This window comes from Oncorhynchus nerka, linkage group LG4 (assembly GCF_034236695.1).
Source record: "Oncorhynchus nerka isolate Pitt River linkage group LG4, Oner_Uvic_2.0, whole genome shotgun sequence".
NCBI lineage: Eukaryota > Metazoa > Chordata > Actinopteri > Salmoniformes > Salmonidae > Oncorhynchus > Oncorhynchus nerka.
Window position 1 is genome coordinate 85,515,996 of NC_088399.1, and position 20,333 is coordinate 85,536,328.

General features: G+C 43.7%; 1 protein-coding gene across 4 annotated transcripts in view; it reads right to left on the minus strand.

Moving 5' to 3' along the window:
• Nucleotides 1-20,333, minus strand: part of LOC115123163 (engulfment and cell motility protein 1) — a 234,667-nt gene that overhangs the window by 101,850 nt on the left and 112,484 nt on the right. For 3 of the 4 annotated variants that reach the window (XM_065017983.1, XM_065017982.1, XM_065017981.1), the window contains 8 exons: nucleotides 11,101-11,136; nucleotides 9,028-9,127; nucleotides 7,465-7,616; nucleotides 6,143-6,221; nucleotides 3,206-3,247; nucleotides 2,676-2,726; nucleotides 2,053-2,175; nucleotides 1,134-1,262 (listed from right to left, as the gene is read on the minus strand). In XM_065017983.1, the coding sequence (XP_064874055.1) occupies nucleotides 1,134-1,262; nucleotides 2,053-2,175; nucleotides 2,676-2,726; nucleotides 3,206-3,247; nucleotides 6,143-6,221; nucleotides 7,465-7,616; nucleotides 9,028-9,127; nucleotides 11,101-11,136 (712 nt within the window). The remainder of the gene's footprint in view (nucleotides 1-1,133; nucleotides 1,263-2,052; nucleotides 2,176-2,675; nucleotides 2,727-3,205; nucleotides 3,248-6,142; nucleotides 6,222-7,464; nucleotides 7,617-9,027; nucleotides 9,128-11,100; nucleotides 11,137-20,333) is intronic. The other variant, XM_065017984.1, reaches the window with a different exon arrangement.

Consider the following 20,333-nt stretch of genomic DNA (forward strand, 5'->3'; position numbering starts at 1 on the left):
CCAAAAAGTGAATAATGGAACAATATTTTTAACAGAAGGACGTGGGGAATGGTCAGTGGGTAGATGTAGAAAACTAATGTCATATTGTTTGTTATTAAAAACTGTATGGACCAAATACTGTAACTTGGAAAGGATACTCCCTGTATCTGTCAAGCTTTCATTCAATATGTTGTGAAGATAAAAATGTGATTTTAGTTTTCTAATAAGATACTTGTTTTTGAGAATACTTTGCACAGTAACTAGCCACGCCCCGAGTGAGGTCAGAAAAGTGTGTCAGTGTGATGGAACCGCCCTTTTCGACCAGAGTGCTTAAAAGGACTGGCTAAGAATGAACATATCAGACCAGAACATTGCCTGGTTGCTGCTGTGCATGTAAAGTGGTCTGAATCCTGAATAATCAACACGAGGTATAGGCTAGAAGCTCACTTCCTAGACAAATCACTGGTACGGCTGATTAGCTGCTAGATATCGAGAAAAGCGAACATACTACACTGCAAACCAGCCCATCCTGCTACGAGTCTCAAATCACTGTATGCTCCTAGTCTCATCTCAGGGGGAAACCGTCGACACGGCTGGCTAACCATCATCCTATGAGCATCATCAAGAGTGAAGAGATGTAAGAAGATCGAAAAGGGGTGGATACCCAAGAGCCTTACAAACGTGCCACTGAAAGGCCAAACCAACATTCTTCAGAAGGGCTAGTTCCGACAGAGAAACGGTGAGCAGCATTCAACACATATATACATTCATGATTTCTTATTCCAAACAGGTGACTGTTCATGTGCAAGGTATATGATTAATGTGAGGACAGTCCTAGAATGTATCCACGATGAGTGTACTTTTTCTCTCTCTACTCCCTGCCCCTCTTCATTCGTTGTGTATAAGCCACCATATTTTGTCAGTCCACTAAGGACCTTTGTCTCATGTAAGTGTGTGTGCGCGTCTTCTGTGTTATTATTTAGTTAACTAGTAAATAAATGATTAAACCAAGTCGTGTAGCACTGAATAATGAGCAAGACTGGGGTTTCTGCACATCCGAGAAGGTTACGACCGTTGAGAATGACATGACAAGATGAAACCTAGTTTCTTGAAGCCCAGTCGCGGTTGTGTGTGTGCGTGTGTGTATAACTTACAATGAAACCTAGTTTCTTGTAGTCACGGGTGTACATGGACTTCCTCTTCTCGATGCTGCCACTGTTGTTCGGCTCACATTCCACGTCAAACGCAATCCTGCGCAGCTCAAAGATGATGTCTCTTTGGGCCTAGGCAGATAGAAGAGGACAAAAACATTAAAACATACACTGAGTATACAAAACAATAACTCTTTCCATGACAGACTGCCCTGATGAAAGCTATGATCCCTTATTGGTGTCACTTGCTAAATCCACTTCAAATCAATGTAGAGGAAGGGGAGGAAACAAGTTAAAGAAGGATTTTTAGCCTGGAGACAATTGAGACATGGATTGTGTACAAGTGCCATTCAGATGGTGAATGAGCAATACAAAAGACTTAAGTGTCTTTGAACAGGGTATGTTAGTAGGTGCCAGACGCACCACTTTGTGTCAAGAATTACAATGCTGCTGAGTTTTTCACACTCAACAATTTTCCATGTGTATTAAGAATGGTCCACCACCCAAAGAACACCCTGTCAACTTGAGACAACTGTGGGAAGTATTGGAGTCAACAAGGGCCAGCATCCCTGTGGAACACTTTTGACACCTTGTAGAGTCCATGCCCCGACGCATTGAGGCTCTCAATATGAGGAAGGTGTTCCTAATGTTCGATATACATCAAAATTGGCCAATCATTACATGGCATTATTGGCATTATTCCAAGGTAACTATCCTTACATAGTACTTCCATATTTCACTGATAATTCTCAGGTAGAGAGAGAACGTGCTAATCTCTTATACTCTTGGGAAAACCTATAAAAAGGGTGCTTGGAACAAAACAATAGATTCATTTGTGGCTATTTCACTGGTAAATACTATTTTATAAGGCCTATGTGCCCAACAACTCTCGAGGGACATCGAGTTGAGAGGCCTATTGTACCTGGTCCTGAGGGTCCATCTTGGTCATCATGCGGTCCTCTAAGAGGTTAAAGGTCAGAACCTGCAGCACGTACAGCTGGTGGGCCATCTCATCATTGATTGGCTTAGGGCTCCGGATCACGTTCTAGAGGAGAGAGGGAGAAGAAGAAAGAGCAAAGGAAATAAATAAACAGGGATATAGAGAGTGAAGAGAGAAAGAGGGAGAGAAAAGAGATTAAAGGAGATGGGGCGAGGAAAGGGAGAGAGGGCGAGAAAGGGAGAGGGGGCGAGGAAAGGGAGGGAGGGGGCGAGGAAAGGAGAGGGGGCGAGGAAAGGGAGAGAGGGCGAGAAAGGGAGAGGGGGCGAGGAAAGGGAGAGGGGGCGAGGAAAGGGAGAGGGGCGAGGAAAGGGAGAGGGGGCGAGGAAAGGGAGAGGGGGCGAGGAAAGGGAGAGGGGGCGAGGAAAGGAGAGAGGGCGAGAAAAGGGAGAGGGGGCGAGGAAAGGGAGAGAGGGCGAGAAAAGGGAGAGGGGGCGAGGAAAGGGAGAGAACCAGAAGGAGCAACAGAGAGACGAGAGAGAGACCGAGTGAGAAACAAGTGATGCAGAGGAGAGGTACAGATGGAGGGGATTACTGGAAACACTTACACTTAGTATGATGGAACGCAGCTGCTTCTGGGCTAGAATGTGGGCCATCTCCTACAAATACAGAGACAGACAGAGAAACGGACAGAGAGGGAGGGAAAAAAGGGAGAAAGAGAGAGAAAGGAAGGTAAAAAGAGAAAAGAAGAGCAAGAAAGAAAGGGAGAGAGAGGATAGAGAACAGGATAAGTCAAAAGAGAGAATGACCGAAAGGAAGAGAGAATGTGAGAGAGGGAGAGAGAGAGAGGGAGAAAGTGAGCACACAGTTACATTATGATGTACATACCCTTACACAGAAAACAAATTGTTCTTTCAGGAAGCTCTATATCAGAATAAAAGTGGATTATGTGCCCAAAATATCAATGTTCTTCACTGAGACACCATGAACTTCTCTAGACTATAAAGTGTCTCCGAGTCTACGCTGGATGAGCTAGACTTCACAGCCAGGTGGTGGTTGATATAAGGCCGGGACATTTTAATGACACACTTAATCTGCTAGAGAGGCTACAGAAGGTCGCTAATCAAAGTACACTTACTGTCAGAGGACAATCAAGGATGTTCACACTGCTCTCATCAAACTACCATTACGAGTGCAGTGAGGAAAGAAGAGTCAGAGGCAAAAAAGAAGAGGGTGATTCGAGACAGAAAAGAGGCAGGAAGGTATATGTCAGATAGTGGTGCAGGCAGCAACTCTTGTAACAAGGCAGACTGTCAGCAACATTAAGAGACTTGACACTTAAAAACACAAAGCCAAACCTTTTTGTTCCCATTAACTTGTGGCCAACTGCTGTTTCAGTCTCTCACCCTGCAAGTGAGATGATGCTCTAGTCTAACATATGCTGGCCTTCCTCTATGGCTTTACAACACAGACAGGTCATGTATGTAGTAGTCAGTCTAAAACAGGGTCAAACTCATTCCATTCAGAGTGGCTGCAATTGAGTTTTTTCATTTCAATTAAGACCAAGACAACCAGGTGAGGGGAGTTCCTTACTAATTAGAGACCTTAATTGTTTAATCAAGTACAAAGGAGGAGCGAAATCCCGCAGACACCAGCGGCCCTCCGTGGAATGAGTTTGACCCTTGGTCTAAAAAGGTAAACTACTGGATTGGTTTACACCTGCAACAATACACCTCAACGTCTACTTCCTCAGTAACACTTTATGATCGTATTGATGAATAACCCTTTATAAATGCTTACAAATCTTTAGAAATGATTGTAAATGTTTGCAAATCTTATAAATGATAATACCTTGTAAGACTTACCATGCTGATACATGTTTCTAAATGTTAATAAAATGAAATAGTATTTATTAGTGTATGAATCACATTACAAATGCATATTCATTAGTTGTTATATAGTTACCACTTCCTTCAGTAGTCTATAGCTGCAACAAAGACGCACCATTGCTCAATACACGTCAACACTTTTTTTGTGGAAAAATGTTAAATTATAAAAATGTTAAACTAATGTGAGCATGGATCATTTTTGATCTTCCACCTAATGTGCTGCAAAGGAAGGGAGATGAGTGTGTATCAGGCATCTTTAACCCCGATCCACTCTATTGGGTGGACCCATTTCTGATGACAGCTAGGCTTCGTCTGATTAGCTCAGAGCCCAGTGCGTAATAGGCAAGCCCACGGAGCAGAACGGTGGGTGATGTCATCAGAGCTGAGAGAGATGAGAGAGAGTGTGTGATCCTAGTCCCTTCATAGCACACAACTTTCTACCAGGGCCCATAGGGCTTTGGTCAAAAGTAGTGTACTACATAGGGAATAGGGTGCCATTTAGGATAGAGAGGACAGGGGTCCTGCTTGGCTAGGCAGTGTTATGATGCTCATCGATATTCAGGACAGAGGTATAGGGGGACAGTGATCGCCCCATATGAAGACGTATTACTGCACCGTTTAAGGCAAGGACGACAGGGGCACACAAGGATACGAACAGACAGGGACACACCACACGTGACACTAGAATGAACAAAAACATGCAAACACAAGACTATAATGTACATACACCCACAGTCTTGTTCAGCTGACCTTGTGGGGACACACAATTCAGTCCCATTCAAAATCTTATTTTCCCTAACCTTAACCCTAACTTCTAACTCGAATCCTAAACCGAATTCTAACCCCAACACCAATTCTAACCGTAACCCCCCTCCTTGCTTCCCGGTGGGAACCACACATGCAGAGGTCATCCGTTCCCCTACTCTGCGTCTCTCAAAAACATGGTGGTTGGAGCCAAAAATCTCAAATTTGGATTTCCCCTGGTCTAATGTCCATTGCTCGTGTTTCTTGGCCCATGCAAGTCTCTTCTTATTATTGGTGTCCTTTAATAGTGGTTTCTTTGCAGTAATTTGACCATGAAGGCCTGATTCACCCAGTCTCCTCTGAACAGTTGATGTTGAGATGTGTCTGTTACTTGAACTATGTGAAGCATTTATTATTTTAACTGCATTTATTTGCAGTTCAATCTAATGAACTTATCCTCTTCAGTAGAGGTAACTTCCTTTCCTGTAGCAGTCCTCATGAGAGCCAGTTTCATCATAGCGCTTGATGGTTTTTGTGACTGCACTTGAAGAAACTTTCAAAGTTCTTGATATTTTCCGGATTAACTGAACTTCATGTCGTTTCTCTTTGCTTATTGGAGCTGTTCTTGCCATTATATGGACATTGTATTTGACCAAATAGGGCCATCTTCTGTATAGCAACCCTCCCTTGTCACAACACAACTGATTGGCTCAAACGCATTAAGAAGGAAAGAAATACCACAAATTAACTTTTAACAAGGAACACCTGTTAATTGAAATGCAATCCAGGTGACTACCTCATGAAGCTGGTTGAGAGAATGCCAAGAGTGCGCAAAGCTGTCAAGGCAAAGGGTGGCTACTTTGAAGCATCTCAAATATAAAATATATTTTGATTTAACACTTTTTTGGTTACTACATGATTCCATATGTGTTATTTCATAGTGATGATGTCTTCACTATTATTCTACAATGTGTAAAATAGTCAAACTAAAGAAAAATCCCTGAATGAGTAGGTGTGTCCAAACTTTTGACCGGTACTGTATGTATGTATGTATGTATGTATGTATGGATATACTGTACGTGTGTACGTGTGTATGTACGTATGTACGTATGTATGTATGTATGTATGTATGTATATACTGTACGTGTGTATGTATGTATGTATGTATGGATATACTGTACGTATGTATGTATGTATGTATGTATGTATGTATGGATATACTGTATGTATGTATGTATGTATGTATGTATGTATGTATGTATGTATGTATGTATGTATGTATGTATGTATGTATATATGGATATACTGTACGTGTGTGTATGTATGTATGTATGTATGGATGGATATACTGTATGTATGTATGTATGTATGTATGTATGTATATACTGTACGTATAGATATAGAGATAGATATTTCTATCTATCTGAGTGTGTGTAACCTACCTGTCTCTTGTCTTCCGGGGCCTTGAGGAACAAGGCGTTAATCACAGCGATGGTGTATGTCTGAATGTCCTGATCAGTCCTGTCATTAGATGGATAACACAGAACCATGCTGTTCAGAACCAATCACACACTACAGGTACAGAGATACTGTTAGATGCTTCCCAAATGGCACCCTATTCCCTACATAGTGCATTACTTTTGACCAGAGTTCCATGGGCCCTGGTCAAAAGTAGTCCACTATATAGGGAATAGGGTGCTACTTGGGACACATCCATTGTATTTATCTGCCATGTTTCTCAAAAGGGTTACTTTACTTCCCTGGTCTTTCTGTTAAAAGGATCCGCCTCCTTTTTTCCATTTTCGCCTAAAATGACAAACTCAAATCTAACTGCCTGTAGCTCAGGCCCTGAAGCAAAGAATGCATATTCTTGGTACCATTTGAAAGGAAACACTTTGAAGTTTGTGTTAATGTGAAAGGAATGTAGAAGAATATAACATTATAGATCCAATAAAAGCTAGTACAAAGAAATAAACAACTTATTTTGTATTTTTTTGTACCATCATCTTTGAAATGCAAGAGAAAGGCCATAATGTATTATTCCAGCCCAGGTGTGATTTAGATTTTGGCCACTAGATGGCAGCAGTGTATGTGCAAAGTTTTAGACTGATCCAATGAACCGTTGTATTTCTGTTAAAGATTTTGTATCAAGACTGCCCGAATGTGCTTAATTTGTGTTATTAATCATTTTTCACGTTAAAAAATTTGCACTCTCCTCAAACAATAGCATGGTATTATTTCACTGTAATAGCTACTGTAAATTGGACAGTGCAGTCCACTGCAAATATCAGATATGTCTATGTCCTAGAAAATGTTCTTGTTACTTACAACCTCATGCTAACCTACGTTAGCTCAACCGGTCCCGTGGACAGGACACCAATCCCAAAGAAGTTTTAAGAGTACTTCCCAATCATGGACACTGGAGAGTTTAAGTTAATTAAATCAATAGAGATAACATGGATGAAACAGTTACCCCACTACTAGTTTTGGACCAAGGGCCGTTTGTATCAAGCATCTAAGAGTAGGAGTGCTGATCTAGGATCAGTCTTGCCTTTTAAATCATGACGTAAAAGGTTATATGGACATGTGGGGACCTGATACTAGTTCAGCACTCCTACTCTGAGACACTGAATAAGGCCACAAATGTATTTAGTAAAATCTTGCTATAGGTTAGTGTTTTACGGTAATCTGATCCTAGATCTGCAGTTAGGGACAACGTATATCTGTGGTATATAACATAGATGACTGTGCAGCTCTCACTCACCCCTGCAGATGGGGTATAAGTTGTCCGATTGTGATCTCTTGCGCCACCTTCTGGTAGAGGTCCTGACTGTTGAGCACCATGGACTCCAGGATGGCCAGAGACCGCTGCAGCACAGCCGTGTCCATGGCTGACTTGTTCACGTAACCTGCAATCTGCGACAGATAGGAGGGGTGGTTTAACTGAATTCAAGACAGACAGCCTGAATAAAACCATAGGTATCATTATGCAGAGGTTATGGGAGCTCTACCTAAGACCTAGACATCCTGAATAAAACCATAGGTATCATTATGCAGAGGTTATGGGAGCTCTACCTAAGACCTAGACATCCTGAATAAAACCATAGGTATCATTATGCAGAGGTTATGGGAGCTCTACCTAAGACCTAGACATCCTGAATAAAACCATAGGTATCATTATGCAGAGGTTATGGGAGCTCTACCTAAGACCTAGACATCCTGAATAAAACCATAGGTATCATTATGCAGAGGTTATGGGAGCTCTACCTAAGACCTAGACATCCTGAATAAAACCATAGGTATCATTATGCAGAGGTTATGGGAGGTCTACCTAAGACCTAGACATCCTGAATAAAACCATAGGTATCATTAAGCAGAGGTTATGGGAGCTCTACCTAAGACCTAGACATCCTGAATAAAACCATAGGTATCATTACGCAGAGGTTATGGGAGCTCTACCTAAGACCTAGACATCCTGAATAAAACCATAGGTATCATTATGCAGAGGTTATGGGAGCTCTACCTAAGACCTAGACATCCTGAATAAAACCATAGGTATCATTATGCAGAGGTTATGGGAGCTCTACCTAAGACCTAGACATCCTGAATAAAACCATAGGTATCATTATGCAGAGGTTATGGGAGCTCTACCTAAGACCTAGACATCCTGAATAAAACCATAGGTATCATTATGCAGAGGTTATGGGAGCTCTACCTAAGACCTAGACATCCTGAATAAAACCATAGGTATCATTATGCAGAGGTTATGGGAGCTCTACCTAAGACCTAGACATCCTGAATAAAACCATAGGTATCATTATGCAGAGGTTATGGGAGCTCTACCTAAGACCTAGACATCCTGAATAAAACCATAGGTATCATTATGCAGAGGTTATGGGAGCTCTACCTAAGACCTAGACATCCTGAATAAAACCATAGGTATCATTATGCAGAGGTTATGGGAGCTCTACCTCTTATACATTTATAGAACGTTTACAAACACAATACAACATCCTCCTTGTAGCCGTAAGTCTGAAGGACTAGAAGTCTGAAGGACTAGAAGTCTCAAGGACTAGAAGTCTCAAGGACTAGAAGTCTGAAGGACTAGAAGTCTCAAGGACTAGAAGTCTCAAGGACTAGAAGTCTGAAGGACTAGAAGTCTGAAGGACTAGAAGTCTCAAGGACTAGAAGTCTCAAGGACTAGAAGTCTCAAGGACTAGAAGTCTGAAGGACTAGAAGTCTGAAGGACAGTTTTCATGGACATGTTAAAAAACAAACAGTTAAACCAGTTTACAATGTTCTAAACAGTTTGTGAGCAGACGGGCACCTTCTTGATGAAGGCAACAGAGAAGGTATCCCAGGAGACGATGCCGTGGTCCATGAGCTCCACGAACGCCGTCAGCGTGAACGACAACAAGTCGCCAAAACTGGAACACAACAACAACAGCCAATAGAAACATCTCTGCCACTGACACCGACACACACGTACAGCTGCATGGCGCAAAGCAGCCAATAGCCTTGGTCTCAGGGAGAGGAGAGAGGAGGAGAAAGGAGAGAGAAGCCACAGCCATGTATGCTGAAGGCACAGAAAGGTGAGGAACTGGACTGCGGTCCCTGATGGGGCAGACAGATGACTCAGTCCTTCAGGAACAACAGGAGGCGCCAGAGAGCCAGTAAGAGCCAGAAAGCACAAGGCTGCAGAGCCACGGAGCACTCATTCATTAATCATTCTCATGCAATTACATTGATGTTAGTAGAGACGAGTCAACATCACAGTAGGGCCGAGCGAGGCTACTTCCTGGAAGATAATTATCCAATGGTCTGAATACAACGTGTTTCAATCTATTATGTTCAATCCCTCCGATAGAAGTTCACAGGAATATGATTCGCCTACATAAATCTCACAGAAATATTCAAATGACAGGAAGACTATGTCAAATAAATGTTTTTTTTTTTTTTTTTTTACATTTTCTGAATTACGTAACTGTGATTACAGTCATATCATAAACCTGAAATATAACTCAGCGACCTTCATCTCTTGATATGATGTGGGAAATATTGTAAATACTGCTCCCTGCAGTCCGATTCTATTAGTGCTTCGTAATTTAATAAAGTTGGCCAATAGTCTCCAATGCATGACTTGAAAGTAATCTTCAAAGTTTAAAGAAAACTAAACATGTCACATGTAACTTCATATGTACAAAGACATTTTATCAACACATACAATTAGATTTTGTTTTACTTAGGCATAAAAAAAATCAACTGAAATATGTAAACCCTGTCTAACAAATATTTGGTTAAAAAGACACTGGCAGAACCAGGCGCCTCAGAGGCTTGGCAACAGAGGGACAACCAATTAACACATTGGGTTAATAACAGAACAGACAACATCATGGCTCACATCTCAGACACACCCATTAGTAATAATTCATTAGTAGTACCCAGTCCACAGTTAGACTGGGGTGAGTAAGCATTTTCACATGACAGTGGGCATGACGTGATGTGTGAAATGATCATGTTAATATAATACATGGTTCTTCTAAAATGACAATTCTCGAACACCATAGACCTGTTCACTCTAAAGAAGTTAAAGATGCCAGAATGACATGCTGACGAGACGTCAGAGTGTTGCCTAACAGAATGACGTCTCTACAGGGTGAGTATGTATGGTGTTGAGGACGGAGAATGCCAGAATATTCATGTAAAGGACTGCCGTGAGACATCAATGACCACCCACCACCACCCAACATTAAAAGTTCCCAACATGTGGGGGTGTATTAATTAGTGCAAAATAATAAATACTAATAAAATAATTGCAATTAAAACTAGCGTTTTTAAAATCGGACAAGTTCAGGTAGGTACCTCCCTGTTTCAGCCCGTTTAGTTTCTGTTTGGTTACTGGTGAATACACCCCTGAACACCATTGTTATAAGTTTAGGAGGAGCACCAAGAATCCAAGAAGAAGAATCTCTGAATTTGGACTGTGGGTTTCTTTATGGATCGTTGTCATGGTGCTCTTAAAAAAACAACATCCCACGTGAAACAAGAGACTGTAGCTTCAGTTCCCTTTCAACCTCAAATTGCCAAAAAGCACAATAAGAGAAGAAAGATGTTTCAGTTACATGGAACACAGAATATGCGTTCCAAATGGCACACTATTCACTAAAAATAGTGCAGTATATCAGGAACAAGGTGCCATTTGGAACATAGCCAGAGAAAAACAAAAGAAACAAGTTTGTTTGAAGATGAAAGCCAGCGACGGTGACCATGTTGTTTCCCAGTTTAATAGAAACACCAGGGCCTGAGTTTTAATCATGCAGACTCAGTTGCCGGGTAGATTAGAGGGAAGAGTACAAAGCCAGCCAGGGTATCTGACTGGGGAGGGGAAGGGAGGGCTTACCATGGCTTCATTATCTTCTGTAGTTTCTGATAGCGTCTGCAAAGATTTAAGAAACTTTTGTGTCAGGGGAGAACACAATGACCACAGAAGAAGGAGCTCAAGTCATAGTGGAGAGAGGTTACAGTTAGACAATAGAACACATTGCCCAGGTGTGTGTGTGTGTGGTGTGTGTGTGAGAGAGAGAGTTAGACAATAGAACACATTGCACGTGTGTGTGTGTGTGTGTGTGTGTGTGTGTGTGTGTGTGTGTGTGTGTGTGTGAGAGAGAGTTAGACAATAAACACATTGCCCAGGTGTGTGTGTGTGTGTGTGTGTGTGTGTGTGTGTGTGTGTGTGTGTGTGTGTGTGTGTGTGTGTGTGTGTGTGTGTGTGTGTGTGAGAGAGAGAGAGTTAGACAATAGAACACATGGCCCAGGTGTGTGTGTGTGAGAGAGAGAGAGAGTTAGACAATAGAACACATTGCCCAGGTGTGTGTGTGTGAGAGAGAGAGTGTTAGACAATAGAACACATTTCCCAGGTGTGTGTGTGTGAGAGAGAGTGTTAGACAATAGAACACATTGCCCAGGTGTGTGTGTGTGAGAGAGAGTGTTAGACAATAGAACACATTGCCCAGGTGTGTGTGTGTGTGTGAGAGAGAGTGTTAGACAATAGAACACATTGCCCAGGTGTGTGTGTGTGTGTGTGAGAGAGAGAGTGTTAGACAATAGAACACATTGCCCAGGTGTGTGTGTGTGTGTGTGTGTGTGTGTGTGTGTGTGTGTGTGTGTGTGTGTGTGTGTGAGAGAGAGTGTTAGACAATAGAACACATTGCCCAGGTGTGTGTGTGTGAGAGAGAGTGTTAGACAATAGAACACATTGCCCAGGTGTGTGTGTGTGTGTGTGTGTGTGTGTGTGTGTGTGTGTGTGTGTGTGTGTGTGTGTGTGTGTGTGTGTGTGTGTGTGTGTGTGTGAGAGAGAGTGTTAGACAATAGAACACATTGCCCAGGTGTGTGTGTGTGTGTGTGTGTGTGAGAGAGAGAGAGTGTTAGACAATAGAACACATTGCCCAGGTGTGTGTGTGTGTGTGTGTGTGTGTGAGAGAGAGAGTGTTAGACAATAGAACACATTGCCCAGGTGTGTGTGTGTGTGCGAGAGAGAGAGTGTTAGACAATAGAACACATTGCCCAGGTGTGTGTGTGTGTGTGTGTGTGTGAGAGAGAGAGTGTTAGACAATAGAACACATTAGACAGACAGACAGACAGACAGACAGACAGACAGACAGACAGACAGACAGACAGACAGACAGACAGACAGACAGACAGACAGAACATGCTTTAACACGATTTAACAAGACAGAAATCTATTTTGAGACAAACTTGGATCATGTGGACTCCGTAAATCTCCAGCTAGATCTGAATATCATCTTGTTCAGTGACAGGAAGTCTGTCACTAAAGTAACATCATTCCCCAGGGATCCTAAATGTTTGGTAGTTGACGTTACAGCACTGTACATTCTCAGCAGTTCTGGAACCTGTATGTTATGTTACTAGACCAATAGGGGGCGCAAAACTTCTTCAATTGACTGATACAGCAGCCCACATTAAAACAGCATGAAGTCATGCCCCAGACTGGGATATTAGAAAGTACTGCTCCCTGGTGTCTCTTTCTCCTAAGCCTGTGAATGATCATCTTACGCTAGCTGGTTGTCAGGAATGTCAATGGGGATTGTAGAGTTATAAACACAGACACACACACACGCCTGTACTTTCAAACTCTGGGGATAACAACTGTTGACGCATGAGTTATCTACATAAAAACAGATTTAAAGAAATACGCCTGAGGGGGCAGTATGCATCGTGGGAGAATTATGTGGGCAGCACTGCTTATAGGAGGACAGAGGGGGAGGGAAAATGATTAATAGGGAATGAATATGCATTGATAACATGTAAATACAGATCATTTGGGACACACACACTGATTGTAACTAGGGTGGGCCTTCACCTCTCTGTACAAGAATGGAGGATACTCTACTAGTTCCCATTGTAGAGGACAGATACACTAACAGAATGGAAGGTACTAGTTCCCATTGTAGAGGACAGATACACTAACAGAATGGAAGGTACTAGTTCCCATTGTAGAGGACCGATACACTAACAGAATGGAAGGTACTAGTTCCCATTGTAGAGGACAGATACACTAACAGAATGGAAGGTACTAGTTCACATTGTAGAGGACAGTAACACTAACAGAATGGAAGGTACTAGTTCACATTGTAGAGGACAGATACACTAACAGAATGGAAGGTACTAGTTCCCATTGTAGAGGACAGTAACACTAACAGAATGGAAGGTACTAGTTCCCATTGTAGAGGACAGTAACACTAACAGAATGGAAGGTAACATTGTAGAGGACAGTAACACTAACAGAATGGAAGGTACTAGTTCCCATTGTAGAGGACAGATACACTAACAGAATGGAAGGTACTAGTTCCCATTTAGAGGACAGTAACAGAATGGAAGGTACTAGAAGAGGACAGTAACACTAACAGAATGGAAGGTACTAGTTCACATTGTAGAGGACAGATACACTAACAGAATGGAAGGTACTAGTTCCCAGTTACACTAACAGAATGGAATTAGTAGAGGACAGATACACTAACAGAATGGAAATAGGTAGAGACAGATACACTAACAGAATTACTAGTTCCCATTGTAACAGAAGAAGGGACAGATACACTAACAGAATGGAAGGTACTAGTTCCCATTGTAGAGGACAGATACACTAACAGAATGGAAGGTACTAGTTCCCATTGTAGAGGACAGATACACTAACAGAATGGAAGGTACTAGTTCCCATTGTAGAGGACAGATAACAGACTAACAGAACAGAATGGAAGGTACTAGTTCCCATTGTAGAGGACAGATACACTAACAGAATGGAAGGTACTAGTTCCCATTGTAGAGGACAGATACACTAACAGAATGGAAGGTACTAGTTCCCATTGTAGAGGACAGATACACTAACAGAATGGAAGGTACTAGTTCCCATTGTAGAGGACAGTAACACTAACAGAATGGAAGGTACTAGTTCACATTGTAGAGGACAGTAACACTAACAGAATGGAAGGTACTAGTTCACATTGTAGAGGACAGTAACACTAACAGAATGGAAGGTACTAGTTCCCATTGTAGAGGACAGATACACTAACAGAATGGAAGGTACTAGTTCACATTGTAGAGGACAGATACACTAACAGAATGGAAGGTACTAGTTCACATTATAGAGGACAGATACACTAACAGAATGGAAGGTACTAGTTCCCATTGTAGAGGACAGATACACTAACAGAATGGAAGGTACTAGTTCACATTATAGAGGACAGATACACTAACAGAATGGAAGGTACTAGTTCCCATTGTAGAGGACAGATACACTAACAGAATGGAAGGTACTAGTTCACATTATAGAGGACAGATACACTAACAGAATGGAAGGTACTAGTTCCCATTGTAGAGGACAGTAACACTAACAGAATGGAAGGTACTAGTTCACATTATAGAGGACAGATACACTAACAGAATGGAAGGTACTAGTTCCCATTGTAGAGGACAGTAACACTAACAGAATGGAAGGTACTAGTTCCCATTGTAGAGGACAGATACACTAACAGAATGGAAGGTACTAGTTCCCATTGTAGAGGACAGATACACTAACAGAATGGAAGGTACTAGTTCCCATTGTAGAGGACAGATACACTAACAGAATGGAAGGTACTAGTTCCCATTGTAGAGGACAGTAACACTAACAGAATGGAAGGTACTAGTTCCCATTGTAGAGGACAGATACACTAACAGAATGGAAGGTACTAGTTCCCATTGTAGAGGACAGATACACTAACAGAATGGAAGGTACTAGTTCCCATTGTAGAGGACAGATACACTAACAGAATGGAAGGTACTAGTTCCCATTGTAGAGGACAGATACACTAACAGAATGGAAGGTACTAGTTCCCATTGTAGAGGACAGATACACTAACAGAATGGAAGGTACTAGTTCCCATTGTAGAGGACAGTAACACTAACAGAATGGAAGGTACTAGTTCCCATTGTAGAGGACAGTAACACTAACAGAATGGAAGGTACTAGTTCCCATTGTAGAGGACAGTAACACTAACAGAATGGAAGGTACTAGTTCTAACATTGTAGAGTAGAGGACAGATACACTAACAGAATGGAAGGTACTAGTTCCCATTAGAGGACCGATACACTAACAGAATGGAAGGTACATAGAGGACAGATACACTAACAGAATGGAAACTAGAATGGAGACAGTAACACTAACAGAATGGAAGGTACTAGTTCCCATTGTAGAGGACAGTAACACTAACAGAATGGAAGGTACTAGTTCCCATTGTAGAGGACAGTAACACTAACAGAATGGAAGGTACTAGTTCCCATTGTAGAGGACAGATACACTAACAGAATGGAAGGTACTAGTTCCCATTGTAGAGGACAGATACACTAACAGAATGGAAGGTACTAGTTCCCATTGTAGAGGACAGTAACACTAACAGAATGGAAGGTACTAGTTCACATTGTAGAGGACAGTAACACTAACAGAATGGAAGGTACTAGTTCACATTGTAGAGGACAGTAACACTAACAGAATGGAAGGTACTAGTTCCCATTGTAGAGGACAGATACACTAACAGAATGGAAGGTACTAGTTCACATTATAGAGGACAGATACACTAACAGAATGGAAGGAACTAGTTCCCATTGTAGAGGACAGTAACACTAACAGAATGGAAGGTACTAGTTCCCATTGTAGAGGACAGTAACACTAACAGAATGGAAGGTACTAGTTCCCATTGTAGAGGACAGATACACTAACAGAATGGAAGGTACTAGTTCCCATTGTAGAGGACAGATACACTAACAGAATGGAAGGTACTAGTTCCCATTGTAGAGGACAGATACACTAACAGAATGGAAGGTACTAGTTCCCATTGTAGAGGACAGATACACTAACAGAATGGAAGGTACTAGTTCCCATTGTAGAGGACAGATACACTAACAGAATGGAAGGTACTAGTTCCCATTGTAGAGGACAGTAACACTAACAGAATGGAAGGTACTAGTTCCCATTGTAGAGGACAGATACACTAACATAATGGAAGGTACTAGTTCCCATTGTAGAGGACAGATACACTAACAGAATGGAAGGTACTAGTTCCCATTGTAGAGGACAGTAACACTAACAGAATGGAAGGTACTAGTTCCCATTGTAGAGGACAGTAACACTAACAGAATGGAAGGTACTAGTTCCCATTGTAGAGGACCGATACACTAACAGAATGGAAGGTACTAGTTCCCATTGTAGAGGACAGATACACTAACAGAATGGAAGGTACTAATTCCCATTGTAGAGGACAGATACACTAACAGAATGGAAGGTACTAGTTCCCATTGTAGAGGACAGTAACACTAACAGTAATTCCAAGAGGCAGAGAGACTCTTTGTGGTCTATCGGGGCTGACCTTGCATGGTGCAGCCCTTTGCATGCGAGCAGCTAACTAGGAAGTCCCTCTGGGCTGGGGCGGCATAATGAGGATGGCATGTAGCAGAACAGTGTGTGTGTGTCACTATTTGGCCCAGTGTGTGTGTGTGTGTGTGTGTGTGTGTCAGACCGCTGAGGCCCTGTAAATCATGTGTCCAGAGCCCTCAGGCTAGCCATCCATGAGAGGCTCCTGGGAATGACAAGCATTCGTTTGGATTCAGGGCCGTTCAGTACAGTAGAGTGGAAACAGATCTGGGGGACTGGAGACATCTGACTGTGTGTCATTGAATGGGGGGTGTAAGTGTGTGAGAAAGAGATGGTGTGTGTGTGTACATGCAAATATGTGCATCTTGTGAGAGTCTCCAATGTGCGTTTTGACTCCGTAATCACTATGCTCACACAGCATGGCCCTGGCTCTCTCTCTCTCTCTCTCCCTCCCTCCGCCAATCATCAAGGACAACAACCACCCGAGCAACTGCCTGTTCACCCCGCTATCATCCCGAAGGCGAGGTCAGTACAGGTGCATCAAAGCTGGGACCGAGAGACTGAAAATCAGCTTCTATCTCAAGGCCATCAGACTGTTAAACAGCCACCACTAACATTGAGTGGCTGCTGCCAACACACTGACTCAACTCCAGCTCACTTTAATAATGGGAATTGATGGGAATTAATGGAAATTGATGTAAAAAATGTATCACTAGCCACTTTAAACAATGCCACTTAATATAATGTTAAGAATACCCTACATTACTCATCTCATATGTATATGTAAATACTGTACTCTATCATCTACTGCATCTTGCTATCTTTATGTATCACTAGCCACTTTAAACTCTGCCACTTTTATGTTTACATACCCTACATTACTCATCTCATATGTATATACTGTACTCGATACCACTCATTCATATATCTTTATGTACATATTCGTTATCCCTTTACACTTGTGTATATAAGGTAGTAGTTGTGGAATTGATAGGTTAGATTACTCGTTGTTTATTACTGCACTGTCGGAACTAGAAGCACAAGCATTTCGCTCCACTCACATTAACATCTGCTAACCATGTGCATGTGACAAATCAAATTTGATTTGAAGCCTCTCTCTCACGCTCAACCAACTCTCTCTCCCTCTCCATGCCTGCCTCTCAACCCTCTCCCTCTCCCTGCCTGCCTCTCAAACCTCTCCCTCTCCCTGCCTGCCTCACAACGTTCTCCCTCTCCCTGCCTGCCTCACAACGTTCTCCCTCTCCCTGCCTGCCTCACAACGTTCTCCCTCTCCCTGCCTCTAAACCCTCTCCATCCCCTTGCCTCTCAACCCTCTCCATCCACTTGCCTCTCCATCCACTTGCCTCTCAACCCTCTCCATCCACTTGCCTCTCAACCCTCTCCATCTCTCCCTGCCTGCCTCTCAACCAACTCTCTCTCCTTGCCTCTCAACCAACTCTCCCTCTCTCCTTGCCTCGCAACCAACTCTCTCCCTCTCTCCTTGCCTCTCAACCAACTCTCTCCCTCTCCTTGCCTCTCTCAACCAACTCTCTCCCTCTCTCCTTCTCAACCAACTCTCTCCTCTCTCCTTGCCTCTCAACCAACTCTCTCCCTCTCTCCTTGCCTCTCAACCAACTCTCTCCCTCTCTCCTTGCCTCTCAACCAACTCTCTCCCTCTCTCCTTGCCTCTCAACCAACTCTCTCCCTCTCTCCTTGCCTCTCAACCAACTCTCTCCCTCTCTCCTTGCCTCTCAATCAACTCTCTCCCTCTCTCCTTGCCTCTCAATCAACTCTCTCCCTCTCTCCTTGCCTCTCAACCAACTCTCTCCCTCTCTCCTTGCCTCTCAACCAACTCTCTCCCTCTCTCAACCAAATCTCTCCCTCTCTCCTTGCCTCTCAACCAACTCTCTCCCTCTCTCCTTGCCTCTCAACCAACTCTCTCCCTCTCTCCTTGCCTCTCAACCAACTCTCTCCCTCTCTCCTTGCCTCTCAACCAACTCTCTCCCTCTCTCCTTGCCTCTCAACCAATTCTCTCCCTCTCTCCTTGCCTCTCAACCAATTCTCTCCCTCTCTCCTTGCCTCTCAACCAACTCTCTCCCTCTCTCAACCAACTCTCACCCTCTCTCAACCAACTCTCTCCCTCTCTCAACCAACTCTCTCCCTCTCTCAACCAACTCTCTCCTTGCCTCTCAACCAACTCTCTCCTTGCCTCTCAACCAACTCTCTCCTTGCCTCTCAACCAACTCTCTCCCTCTCTCCTTGCCTCTCAACCAACTCTCTCCCTCTCTCCTTGCCTCTCAACCAACTCTCCCTCTCTCCTTGCCTCTCAACCAACTCTCTCCCTCTCTCCTTGCCTCTCAACCAACTCTCTCCCTCTCTCCTTGCCTCTCAACCAAATCTCTCCCTCTCTCCTTGCCTCTCAACCAAATCTCTCCCTCTCTCCTTGCCTCTCAACCAACTCTCTCCCTCTCTCCTTGCCTCTCAACCAACTCTCTCCCTCTCTCCTTGCCTCTCAACCAACTCTCTCCCTCTCTCCTTGCCTCTCAACCAACTCTCTCCCTCTCTCCTTGCCTCTCAACCAATTCTCTCCCTCTCTCCTTGCCTCTCAACCAATTCTCTCCCTCTCTCCTTGCCTCTCAACCAACTCTCTCCCTCTCTCAACCAACTCTCACCCTCTCTCAACCAACTCTCACCCAACTCTCTCCCTCTCTCAATCAACTCTCTCACTCTCTCAACCAACTCTCTCCCTCTCTCAACCAACTCTCTCCTTGCCTCTCAACCAACTCTCTCCCTCTCTCCTTGCCTCTCAACCAACTCTCTCCCTCTCTCCTTGCCTCTCAACCAACTCTCTCCCTCTCTCCTTGCCTCTCAACCAACTCTCTCCCTCTCTCCTTGCCTCTCAACCAACTCTCTCCCTCTCTCCTTGCCTCTCAACCAACTCTCTCCCTCTCTCCTTGCCTCTCAACCAACTCTCTCCCTCTCTCCTTGCCTCTCAACCAACTCTCCCTCTCCCTTGCCTCTCTCCTTGCCTCCAACCAACTCTCTCCCTCTCTCCTTGCCTCTCAACCAATTCTCTCCCTCTCTCCTTGCCTCTCAACCAATTCTCTCCCTCTCTCCTTGCCTCTCAACCAACTCTCTCCCTCTCTCAACCAACTCTCACCCTCTCTCAACCAACTCTCTCCCTCTCTCAACCAACTCTCTCCCTCTCTCAACCAACTCTCTCCCTCTCTCAACCAACTCTCTCCTTGCCTCTCAACCAACTCTCTCCCTCTCTCCTTGCCTCTCAACCAACTCTCTCCCTCTCTCCTTGCCTCTCAACCAACTCTCTCCCTCTCTCCTTACCCCTCAACCAACTCTCTCTCCTTGCCTCTCAACCCTCTCGCTCTCCCCGCCTCTCAACCCTCTCCTCGCCTCTCAACCCTCTCCTCGCCTCTCAACCCTCTCCTCGCCTCTCAACCAGCCTGCCTGCCTCTCTCCGCCTGCCTGCCTCTCTCCGCCTGCCTGCCTCTCTCCGCCTGCCTGCCTCCCTCTCCATGCCCCTCAACCATCTCCTTCTCTCTCTCTCCTTGCCGCTCAACCAACTCCCTCTCCCTGCCTCTCAACCCCCTCTCTCTCCTCCTTCCTCTCAACCCTTTCTCTCCCTGCCTCTCAACCCTCTCTCACCTCCTTCCTCTCAACCCTCTCTCTCTCTCTCTCTTCCCCCCCCATGG